Below are 12,948 nucleotides of genomic sequence, written 5' to 3'. Positions count from 1 at the left end.
CTTGTCAGACATGTTGTGAGTGATCCAAATACTTCATGGTGATCTTAGTGCTGCTGTTTCCTCTTGATGGGGAATCTTACGGAAGAAAAAGGGGAGCAAACATCCCTCTTTCTCTAGAGTCTGACATTCTCTTGGGGCCTTCAACATGATGTCTTAAGGTAGTTGTTGGCCTTTCAGTTAGGAAGACTCAATTTGAAGCCAAAACATATAGTAGATGTGCCATTGCCATTTTTTGATCAAGAAAATCCACATCCACATGTGGATTTGGAAGAATTCCATGTCCCCTGAGTTAGAAGTCCTTATTCCTGGTGCAGGACTTGGTTCAGGCTTTACCACTAAAAAGCTGTATCACACTGGGCAGGCCCCCCCTTAGTTTCTCTGTATAAAACAGGGTTTTTGACAAAGTAGGTCCCTACTAGATTTAGTCCTTGGTGAGTATGAGGATAGAGCTCAGTTTCTATATCTAAAGCTCAGCTTCCTTGCCATATATATTACAGGTCATGAATGATGATGATATGTACAAGATGGTGGTGTATGCCAGGGTGAAAGAGATGGATATTGTGGTGAGCACCATGGGCCTAGGGTGGGGTGGGGGTGGGGGTCAATGTGAACTTATAGTATAGAACAAGCTGCTGATTGAGTGGACACCCTGAGGGAAATTGAAGTCCCCAGATTGATTGAGCTTTATATCCGCAGTCTCTCCTTGGTGTATGATTTCCATCTTGGCTTGGAAGCAGAGCTTAATTTACTACACAAGGGTTCTGAAGAAAGATGAGTCCCATGTAGGAAAGGGGAAGCTTGCTAGATTGAACTTAGAGCCCTTTATTTTTTAGCCTGTATCTTCCTGAGTCAAAATTATTTTATTGGAATCAGCTATTTTTCTGTCCCTTCTTCTCACTTTCTCTCCTCCAGGAATGAAGTTACCGAAGGACAGTGAATACAAGATATTGTATTGTCAGCAGTTTGTCCCCATTGGATAGGAGAGAATTGAGAGATGACTTGCAACATTGAAGGTGCTAGGGTAAAGTGTGATTCAAATTAGGTCGAGCCATATAAAAGTGCTGTTTTTGTAGTTCTAAAATCATTGAATATTAGTAATTCTTATGGCTCAACGTACGATCTGAGATGACCATAATATACCTGTTCCCCATTAGGAATTATAACCCCCTGGGGAATCCCTCACTCATTCTAACACATCCTTGTCTGTATGCCTAGAAGAATGTGGATTCATAGGGGGAGAGGGATCCAGGTTGTAGCCATGTAATGGGCCTGAATTTCTACGTGGCAGTTCAGGGAAGGATATTTCAGGGAAGTATCATGCATTGTGATCCACTGGCCAACTCTAACCCTTGGGTTCGTTTTATGGGTTTTGGAATGAATTCTCAATCCTGCCCACAGGTTTTAAAACATGTTTTAAAAACTGAGTGGTTAGAGCAGTGAGAAAGCCCTCTGACCTTGTCACAGAAGTTTATGGATCAAATTTTAGTTCAGCCTCTTAATATTTGGGCATATTCTAGGTTAATGTTAACAATATAAGTAAAAAAATGCCTAAGGGGATAGCTCTGCAAGTAGAGTGGTGTTGGTTGCAAAAGGCTCCCTGGAGGAGGGAGACTTGGAAGCTCTGGCTATTTGTTGTTGCCCAGCCGCCTTTGAATCAACTTTGTTCAAGAGTCTGGCGGACATTTAATACACACTGGTAATAGGATGGGATTGGCGGTCTGGGAAGGTTTTCTTGTCCAACCCTATTTGTTCAGCACCCTGCAGGTTGAATGCTGGTAAGTGCATCTGCTGTGTCTTTTATGAAGTAATGTGCATAACAGGGTATTTGGGGGCAGGAGGGTGGGGGGTAGGGCAGTGGAGGAGGAGGAGAGCCAGAGGGGCAGCTGTTGGAAAGGCCCCTAAGTGAGAGGCTGATTGCTGCGATTATATATCACCATGCTCTGACATTGGGTTTTTTTTGGACCTCGGAATCCAGCCAGTTTTGTCCAATTTCCATTGTGCTGGGATTACTCTCCATCATGCTAAGTGTACCAGGAAAGGGTTGCTGTTGGCAGAGTCCTTGAAGCTCCCAAAGCTGATTTGATCAGAAAAACAGCCACAAATGAGGCTGTGTGTGTGTGTGTGTGTGTGTGTGTGTGTGTGTTTAAAGTTGCGGAAGCAATCATCGGATCAATGACTCAGGGTTGTGAGCAGCTGGGTGATTTCCGTTTGCCACATTGTTTCTGTTCTATTTAATTTCCAGGTGTCCTACATAGGCCAGGACTGCAGAGAAATTCCAGAGCACCTCGGCAGGGACTGTGGACATTTCGCAAAGAGGCTCGATCTGAGCTTTAACCTTCTGAGGTATGTAACCTTCACAGGATGCATACCAGGCCTGGGAGGCCCAGTCCCCTGGTAGCAGCCTGCAGGTAAGAGTTGCACATTCTAGCTCTGCATAAGCTGTAGGGATCTGAGAAATACGGACTTGCACCCCAAAGGTTTGACTGTGCTTCGAATGATTCTCCGGCTAGCTTCATCGTGCCACTGAAGAAGCAGTGCACGTGGGCATCATCCACCTCACATGAGTTTCTAGGAGAGTTTCACTTTGTTCTCCTTTCTCACTAATATGCAGACAAGTTAGAATACTCTTGAGGAATGAATGGGGTGAAATCAGCAAGGGTGTTTTGGAGGCATTTAGGAATACTTTTCTGGATAATCCCATTTCCCAAAGATTTGCCAAATCACCAGTAGGATGTGCATTTGTGTATTTTCTTTCTTTGCACGTTTATAGATTACAACCTTAAATATTTGATGATTTCTCCCAGATGGTATTTCAAAATAATACAAACACTATTGGAATGGGTGGGTGGGAGGGAAACTAACAACTGTTCCAATCTTGGCAAAAGGTAAATGTGATCTTCTATATTATTCCAGTGGAGGATATAGTTATTTCACTTTTTCCTAAATGGTTATGAATTACAACTGTTTTGGGGACTTGGAGGAGGGAAGTAGAAGGTACCTGGAAAGCAGGTATCAGGAGGATCAATGAACAGGTATCAGGGTGGTGGCTTTTCCTTTTAACAAGCTGGTCCCACGCAGGGCTTTTTTCCTAAGTGTCCTCTTCAGAGCTGTGCTATCCTCTGAACAGAAACAATTGTCTTGGGTTCAAAGGACTGATGAGAAGCCCGAATCCCACCCTGGAGCTCAGGTACTTTCCTGCTTGCACACTTTGGAGTCTTTTTTCTCTCCCAACTTCTGAGTCAGGACACTTGGGAATTAAAAATTTGAGGGAAGATGAACACAACTCAAGGCATCGTGGCACCAGTGGGTAGAAGGGACTTTAAAGTAACAGAACTTCTTGGGCTGGTGCTCAGTAGCACATGGCCACTCTGACATGCATTGTCTCTAGAGAAGGGACATCCTGAGGGTTATGTACAAAGAAAGGGGGTACTGCGTGCATTCTCTTCCTGACTCCCAAAGGGTTTGTATGCTTCTGGGGAGATGTGGAAACTCGAAATTTGCGGAGTAAAACAAAGCGATGAGAGGATGCCAAACAAATGACTCTAAAGAAATTAAGAATGGTTTTTGGTCCCAATCCCCAAGGAGAAGACAGAGTACACAGCTTGGACTGGACCATGCTTTAGACATGTGTGCCCCTTAAATAGCCCCCCAGCATGGACTCGGGCAATGAGTTCCTTTGCCTGGGTGTTGGAAGGAGTTCTTCCTGTGTGACTGGCTTCCAGGGGCTCAGGCTGTGGCTGCCTTGCTGGTAGGAGCCCGGATGTGGTTTTGAAGAGGCCGGGCCCTGTGAGGTAGTGTGTCAGCAGGCACAGATCATGGGATTGGGCTGTCTGGTCTGAGGAAACAGCAGTTTTTGGCATACTTGGGGGCCCTGCCTCCCTTTGGCAGAGAATGTGCTGGACACTGGGAGGGAGGGAGGGTCTGTGTGTGTGTATGTTTGTGTGTGTGTATCTTTGTGTGGTGAGTAGAGTTGATGAGAAGGAGCTCTTGGTTCTGAGGGGCTGGATCTTTAAGGATTTATCAGAGGAAATGACAGTCTTAGAGGCAGGGAAATTTAGTGAAGAAGGCCAGTAAAATGGATTCAGAGGGAAAGGAGTTAAAATTTTTTATTTTCCTTTTTTTTTTTAGAGGAGAGAAAGTTCCATAGTATTGAGTTTGAGGAGCTATAACATCTGGTCAGGAGCCTATTCTTGTTGGTAGTATGGTCAGTGATCTGCACACTGAGCTCTGGCTGGGTTGAGGCAGGAATGAACAATGGAGGGGTAAGATCTAAGGTTCAGGAAGGGTTTACATTAGGACTGCATGAAGCTAGAGGGAGTTACAGACCAGAATGGAGAAAAGCAATCCTGACATGGTGTAGGTGTATTTGGGATTGGCTGTCTTGTTTACCTAACTAGGGGATGAGGGGAGGTGGCACTATTTCTCCTGGGTGTCAGATGAAGGTGCAAGCTTATTCAGACATTGGTCTCTATCTTTGCCTTCAACTGGATCAAAATTAAAGACGTTTCAGATGCTTAGCTAATTAAAAAAATAAAAAGGGAGGAAGGGAGAGAATAAGAAGGGAAAATCATAAACTTACCTTTCAAATAAGTGGGTGTGTAACAGTTGACTCAAGCCCACTAGGCTGCAGGGATCATCATGTCCAAATGAACCATCGTAAATTCCTATCCTACATTCTGTTGAAAGTTTCTCCCTAGTGGCCCCTTGCTGTTTCCACGGGATTCTGGAGGAGCATATCTTCTGGTCAGTGTGCCTTGCACTCTGATTCATCATAGCTCCATGCTCTATTTCTTTGTTGTCCTGCTGGTTTCCCTTTTGGCAGCCTGTCTGGCCCCACTGGGGACACTCCCAACACAATGTTACTATGTATTACAGACTTCTACTGATAGTTCGAGGAGTACTGGGGAGGGTTAGGGTGGTAATTGTAGCAAACAGCAGGAGACAAGTTCGGGATGGTATTGTTCTTGGAAACCTTTTGGGTACTCCCTTGCCATAGAGAATTTCTCCCTGGCTGTGCCTCTCATTGAAGCCAAGCTTCCTGTGTGTGACCAGGTGCCTCTCTCTTCTAGCCCCTTTCTCTCCTTTGTCATTTACCGTCTTCCCAGAGCTGCCCCAGAAACAAAATTCTTCTCATTTTGTTCCACACAGAAAAATTATTACTCCCCACTACCTTTTAGAACATCTCTGCAGCCATTCTTTTTATATTCAGAGAGTTATGTCAGGGTATTGCCTTAAACAGAGCAATACTACCCTCCACCCCGCCCCAGTGCAGATGTTGCTACCCCTATATATTGTAAAATCAGCTGCAGTCTGTATTTTAGGCTGCAGTTTGTTTGAGGTAAGGGGTTCTCTGTATTCATTTTTTGGATAGTAAATACATGTACAAGACATAGCCTTTAGAACGAGCAAATACAGAACAATGAAAAAGTCTCCTTTGCACTTATGTCCTTTAGCCTCCCAGTTCTCCTCTGCACTGCTAACTACTTTTACTCACTTTTTTTTTGATAGTCTTCCATAGATACTCCATGCATATACTAATGTGAATTCCTTTTATGACCAGGTTTGTATTATTTCTTGCTAAGATGTTACTTTAAAGGGAGGCACCAGGCTTCATTTAACCATTCATATGAGGAATATCCTTGTCTACTGTCTTACCTTTAATTCATAGCCATATACTGCCATCGTTATTAATCTCATTCATGAAAGTAGTAGTTAGGCTGATTCTATGGCCACCTGTTCACGCTGGAGGGAAGAGTAGTTATGGATTTATAAGCTTTGAACTTTTAAGTCACTATATATTTTTTCTTCCCATTACACTTTGGTCTTCTCTTTGCATTGACTAGTATGAGTCCTCTTCCTTCTGTTGGGTTATCCAGTATTAAACTGGGTACCTCTCCATGCAGAAGTCTGTGGAAATTCAGGCTGCGTTGTTTCTGTGACTGTCCTGGGGGGCGAAAGTCTCTGGAACCAGAGTATTCCCTGTGAGACTGGAAGTTGGAAAGGGAAGAAAGACAACAGATCTGAATAAAGTTTCTGGCTCCTTGAAAAGACTCAAATATTCCTCTCTACCTACCCTTTCAGCCCAGATCTCATTCTTCTTGGACACGATTCCTAGTGGGTAGGGTCCTGCCATCCGTCCGGAAATGGAAATGGAGGCTTCAGGGAGCTAATCAGGTAACAGCTGTCAGGAGTGGTGTTGCTTCTTGAATGCATTAATGATTGCGAGTCCAATGTCTACATTTGCATGAAATTGTACTTTAGATTTTGTTTTTTTCTATAATAGTGATCAATATGGAAATCTTGGAAAACTCAGAAAGAAAAATCCTTTCTCTCAAATTGCTGATAATCATACAACCCAGAGATTACATTTGTTAACATTTTATTCTGTCTTTTTTATAATGTCAAATATTAAAAAAAAAAATGCTCTCGCTTACATTGTGTTGGAAGTATTTTTACATCTTAATACTGGATTAATTTGTTTCTTAGTGTTGGATATTTAGGTTGTTCCCAGATTTTTACTGTTAATAATATCTCTATTATAAATATCCTTGTAATACTGATTGGTGAATATGTTTCTGATTAGTTGCTTGGGACAGTTTCCTAGAGACAGAACTGTCAGAGGGCTTGGGTACAGATGTCAGATTGCCCTCAAGAGAGGTTATACCAATTTCTCCTACCAAGAATATTTGAATATTCATTGTCCCAAGCTCTTCCTTGAGCTTATTTTTAAGGTTTTCACATTTTACTTTCTCTTTGTTGATCAATGAAGAGATCCTATGTTTTAACCAGTGCTGATTCCTTGATCTACTCAAGGCAAAGCGCTGTTAATGACTTGTTCCAGTGTTAGTTTCCTTCTCCCCTGTTTGGGAAATGGTGGAGTTCTCTATGGTGGCCCAGTTTCTCTCCTGCAAGAGCCTTGAGTGGTTTAGGTGGGTTGTCTGCTGAGCTTTTTGAGCACTGAATACAAACAGTGATAAATATGCCCATGTCAGTCTGGAAGCAAAATCAAGAGGGTTTAATTCATCTATGGCAACAGCAAGCTTATTTTTTAAAAATGAAATTGGTTGCAGTTGCATCTTATTTAGCATTTAGGTAAATGCCCTGGGTAGGGGAATTGTGTAGGAGAAAATTTCTTAGTTGGGAGCTTGTTGCTTCCTTGGTTTTGGCCAGGCTGAAAGTGAAGAACTGGGGAGTTCAGGCAGCTCTAATAAAGTGATGGTGGTTTTATTCTCTCCCCCATGCACATGGTACCCTGTCAAAGCTTCTAGGACAGACACACCAACATTTTGATGTCTGTCATGAACTGCTAGATGAAACTGGGCCTGTTAACTTGCTGCTCAGTTGGGAAAATAGGCAGTGGAATTAAAAGGAACCAAGGCTTTGGGGCTAGACCGCCTAGTCTTGCAAACCTGCTTCTGTCACTCACCAGTTATTTAAATGACCTTGAGCTAATTGTAGCAATGTTAAATGTGTAACTGTGTGTAACATTTCTAACAAATTACCTCGCACAGGTAAATGGGTCTTCCATAAGCATAGCTGTGGTTAGAGCTTGAACATGGTGCTAGTGAGGCTAAAAGTCTAGGCTTGATCCTCCGCAGGACCTTTTCTCTGGTAGTCATATTAGAGTTGTCACAAATGTTCAGAATTTCCTCTCCTTCAGCACATGGTGTTTGCACATCACATCTCTGCATCCTTCAATGTGACCAATGGGCAGAAACTAAGATCTAGTGTACAATTTGCCACTTTCTCTTCAACCTGTTGCGATTATTAGTATTGGGTTCTGACCATAAATGAGCAGAACTCGTTGTTGATCTGTATTGGACATAGATTGTAAATGAAAAATCTGTTATAAGACTTTAGGGTATTCGTTAATGTAGCATAACCTAGCTCGTACTAGCCAATATAAATACCTTAGTTTTCCAACTGTCTCTGATGTTCCGTATGCTAAACCCACTCGTATGATACATATTTTTTATCCCTGCCAGTGAAGAGTATGCCTTTGTTCATATTACAGTGGGAATAGATGAGAGAAAATTCCCACCTAGACTCTCAGAGCAACTCAAAGGGCATGTTCTGTTGGAGTTGGGTCTTCATCAGATCATTTCTCTGTGGTCAGGGGCCTTGTTTTCAAAACTCAGATACAGTGGTCTTAATTGGGGAGCATGCTGATATTGGAGTGGGAGTGGCAACAGAGCTCACGTCAATAAGCAGTGAGAGGAAGAGACAATGGCAGTAAAGATGGGCTTTAGAAAGACAAACTGTTAGTGAATTTTCAAAATAGTTCTAGGGTATTGATAAATTCCAAGGAGGTAAGGGTCTACGTATCTTGGCAACTGTGTTCTCTCTAAGCTGGGCAATGCTGGGAATAATATCCTTTTTGTTTCAAGAATATAATTGGCAATTTTAGTGTTTGCAGCTACTAACACAGAGCGTACAATCAAAAGGTGAGGTAGAAAATGACTCGTCAGGTAATGTCTCGGTAGCCAAGACTTTGACTCCCTGTTCTGAACATTTTCTGGAGTGACCTCCATGAACGTGGAGCCACCAAAAACAGTTTGAAGGAGGCAGGGAAGATCACTAAGGGAGCAGCTATCAGCCACTGTGAGTGAGGTTTATATGACTCCCCCCTCCCCGCCCCAACAGTGTCCTGCTTTCCTGGGTTTCTGTGTTTTGGCCAGAGGAAATGGGGGTATTGAACCACTGTTGGTAAGAGTGAGCTGGGAAAGCAGTGGGTGATTAGAGAGAATTGTCTAAGAGGCCATAATGAGGTTCAGGTTTCTCATAGATGATGAGCCCTATAACTTGGAATGTGATTTAGAATGTGCTCTCATAAATAGTCTCCATATTTCCTGCAGTATTTGCTACTAGGGTAAGAAATTCCTAAATTTTTCCATAATGCTTCATTTCTCTCTTCACCCATTTTACTCCCCCAGAATCTTGGCCTCACTCTGCTACCTTCTCCCTCTACCTTGGTCTCTATCCTGAGGATATCTGTGTGTGTGTGTGTGTGTGTGTGTGTGTGTGTAGGGGATGATGCTCTCTGTGTTATCAGAGTGGCTGTTAGAAGCACTGGTTATTTGGGGGAAGAAGAGGAGATACTGGTGAGCTTAACCCTTTCAGACTTTCTATTCACTGGTCCTCCAGGTTCTCCACCAAGAAGTTCCATTGCAGTGAGCGAAGTAGGGGCTTTATTAGCATTTAGTGAATAAGGCTAGGGATGCTAACTGTCTCGCAGGGCATAGAACAGCTTTGGACAAAGATTCTCCCTTCCCCATGCTGGCTGCACTCTATTGAGGAGGACCTCTGAGTCCTGTTGGAGATAGCTTGCAGAGTGTTTCTCTTGATGAGCTTCACAATAAAGCAGCCTGCAAATAAGTATCTAGAGGTGGCTGGCTCTACTCTCCAATGGAGTCTAGGGGCAAAGTGTCGAACAAATGACATCAGTCATGTTTGTCTTATTAATTAATAACCGATATTATGGAGCAATATGTCAAGGCTGGGCAGAACACTTAACATGTTACTTCATTTAGTCCTCTCAACAGCATTTTGAAAATGGGACTATTACTCACATTTTACAGATGAAGCAACTGAGGCCCAACAGGAGAAGTTTGCCAGACTACCCTAATGGTTGAATGGGAGAGCTGATTTTAAATGGCCCCCAGTGGTCTGACTTCAGCTTTACTCTAAACTACTTCTCAAGGTAGAAATAATTGCTTTCTTTGTGCGAGAAGACAGGTGGCTGTTTCCAAGCCTTTGTGGGAGGAAATTTTTTTTTTAAATCATGAGCAGCCTGTGGAAGTCACTGTATGCAGGGCCACAGTGAATCATGTAGCTCTCAGGTGAAGACCTCAGAGGCCTTGGAATTCTGTTGTATTTCCTTCTCTCGCCTGTTTCTCCAAAACTTTCCTGATTTGGAAAGTTTGGGTTGGCAGGACCGTGTGAGACCTGGACTGGCTTAGGGGTAGGGTGCTTCCAGGGAACTCATTCTTTTCTGTCTCCCACGGAGCTGTGAGGCATGGCTCAGATGGTCACTGTCATGGGGAGAAATGGTTTAGCAGTGCTATGGCTGAGCTGCTTGCTGTCTCAGCCTTGGAACAGGGAACCCTGAGACAGATTAGTGCATGCATGAGTTTTGAGTCTGGAGGGAAAAGAAGAGGGTGTGTGTGTGTGTGTGTGTGTGTGTGTGTGTGTGTGTGTGTTCATCTGTGTGTTTGTACTTGCACGTGTACTTGCATGCACACACCCATCTGAAAAGCCTCTTGTCTCCTCAGGGACTGCAGAGTTGGCGATTTCAGCTGTTCCCTGCTCTTTTATGATGAAAGGGGAGCGATTATTCTTTTTGCTGGTGTCTGTGTTTAATTGCAGGGATATAATAACTACAAATTCTCCCTGGCCGAGACTTCTTAATAAAAGGTCTCTTCTATCCCAGCTGCTTTCTTTTCCTTTTTGCATCCCCACCCCCATCACTGCCATAGCACAAGGTCACTTAGGGTTTTAAATGAGGGAGAGACACATACACATATGTTCATGTTTCGTTGAGAGTTTATATAAAAGACACCTTCTCCAGACCCATCATTATGGAGATCAGCTACGTGCCCCCCACCTTTGCACTACCTCCCCTTAGCTCCTCTCTGAGTTTATACAGAACCCAATTTTTCAGTCTCCTAGGTGTCTGCTTTTTCTCCGGTTCTGAAGAAATAAGAGCCGGGCAGAGCAGGGAAGACCAACAAAAGAGGTTAAAAAAATCCCCAAACCATTCTTGAGATAAAGCAAGACTTATTAAAAACAATTGAAGGGGAGGGCAGGAGAAGGGGGTATTAACCCTTACATGGGCGTGTTTTCTGCAGCTGGAGAAGTGTTTTAAGAAAATGTACCATTGTTAAAACTTTTTCCTTGATGGATTTATTTTTTAAGGTAGAGAAATATTTTCCCTATAATTGGGTAACTCTTAATAGTAGCAATTGCATATTTATCAGTGTGAGGGGCTGTTATTAATGTAACTGTCAGGCCTAAACACATTTCTGCATTAAATCCATTTAGTATGTGCATTATTCGGGCTGGAATGTCACCGGGACATCAAAGCCCCGTAGGCATGGAAAGCTCAGTGCCCTGCTGTGGCTGCCGAACAGGCCCTTGATCAATAAATGTAACATGTTAATGCAGAGCAAATAGAATAAAAGATTTCTTTGACAAGACATGAAAAATCACCTTGTGGCAGCTGGCATGTGATGCCGTTTCTGGGGAGACACTAGCAAAGTTGATCTGACAAGTAAAGAGGAGAGATGATGGTTGTAAGGTGCTTTTGTTTCAAACTTCTTTCTTGACCTGTCAGGTTTTGAAGGCGCCTCAATGGCTCTTTTTTGTCATGTGAAAATTGTAGTCTTAGGTAGTTATGAAGCAGTTATCTCTTCTCAAATTGTGAATGCTGCTGTTTAATTGATTCACTTAGCATTTGAAACTGTCACGCATTAATAATTGCGAAATCCTGTAGATACTGTGCTAGTGTGTCATGCTTAAATGTGTAGTTATCAGAAAATTAATATCCTTAATGAACCGGTGCTTTCAAACTAACATTGCATGAAATCTCTTTTGCCCTTTCATTTGCTGAAGCCACATCCGCCAGTTTGCCGAGAATCACCTCTCGACAGTTTGCTTTCTTGATGCCCGACAAATGCCAGCTTTGCTGTGGGTACATCGCGTGCTCAATGACAATAAATATAGTAATTATACTGGAGTTAGTAATTAACATAATTGTAGTCAATTACGACAAATACAGTGCAGAGCTAAATAAATGAGAAGGGAGAAATTAGCAAGCTAATTGATTTATCTTTACTTGGCTTTCTATTAAAACTGGCAGGGCTGTTTTTCTTAGGGTAGGGGGAGAGAGGAGGTGGAAAAAATCCCCACAAGGATTGTTTACAAATAACTGATTTTGTTTTGAAGTTGCTTTGTCTTTTGACTTACTATGCATCATCCCCAACTCTGCTTACAAGGAGAAAAAAGGAAAGAAAAACAGAATTTAAATGTCAGGGGAACATTTTGTTAATTTAGCTACATCAAGCCGAATGCAGCAGCTAAGCAGAGAGACAGGATTTAGCTTTCTCTAAGGCTTGAGGAGTTACAATTTTTTCTTCTCAGCTGTTGCTCTGGTAAAGAAAGTTTTAGATTGTGTGTGTTCATTCGTTCTAAGTCCCCATCAGTGAGGTGGTGCTTTACTGAATGGTACTTTTGGGGGTTATATGTGTATGCTAACTTGCTCAGTTCTGTGCTGCTGGTTTCGTGTAAAAAGTGGGCATTTTTTACTTGGTTCAGCTCCACTTGGTCTAGTTATGCCTTCTTCCTTCTGTACCCAAGGTAGAGATGGAGGAAAGGAGCAGCAATGTTGTTGGAAAGGGCAAGGGAGGGGCTCCAGCGAGGACCCCCTACCCTTTTCCCCATCTTTGCCACACTTCAGGGCTGCCTGGGGTCCTGGGCTGTCACACTCCTGAGGCTGCTTAGAAAGTTTTTGTTGGGATCTCAGTACCTATTTGTTTCAAACTGGTTTATTCTCTGCTGCCTGGAGCCCTGGTTAATGATGTTTATCGTGAGTCTCTGTTCTTTGTTCACCCCTTTCAGCGTGTCTGCTCTTCATGCCATTGAGGGAGAACATGTATGTTTGGAGGCTTGGGGTCCACTACAGCCCTGTGTTTTCTCACAACTTTGAGAAATAGGATTTTTTTTTTTTTTTTTTTTTTTTTTTTTACCTCGACACAGAATAGGGGCTAGTGGCCATAGCTTTTATTGGGTTGGAGTGCTTAAAATCTTACCCTGGTGTTAGCTAAGGTTAAAATTCAGTGCGTTTAGGATGTGACAGTTAAAGTATTCAGTTTAGCAAACTAAAGTTTTATTTCAAAGCCTTTTATTTAGCTCTGCCTTCTGAAGATTCTACCAGTACGTTGTTTCTAGTCT

The 12,948-nt window shown here is 42.8% G+C and overlaps 1 protein-coding gene across 1 annotated transcript in view; it reads left to right on the top strand.

The window, feature by feature from the left end:
- The window catches only part of LRMDA (leucine rich melanocyte differentiation associated), a 977,871-nt gene that overhangs the window by 4,028 nt on the left and 960,895 nt on the right, over nt 1-12,948 (top strand). The window contains exon 2 of the mRNA XM_036222003.1: nt 2,243-2,343. Coding sequence (XP_036077896.1) covers nt 2,243-2,343 — 101 coding nt within the window. The remainder of the gene's footprint in view (nt 1-2,242; nt 2,344-12,948) is intronic.

The sequence above is a fragment of the Rousettus aegyptiacus genome, unplaced genomic scaffold (assembly GCF_014176215.1).
Source record: "Rousettus aegyptiacus isolate mRouAeg1 unplaced genomic scaffold, mRouAeg1.p scaffold_m13_p_6, whole genome shotgun sequence".
NCBI classification, from domain to species: Eukaryota; Metazoa; Chordata; class Mammalia; order Chiroptera; family Pteropodidae; genus Rousettus; species Rousettus aegyptiacus.
Note: the sequence above shows the minus strand (reverse complement) of the source record. Positions and strands in the feature narration are given on the sequence as shown.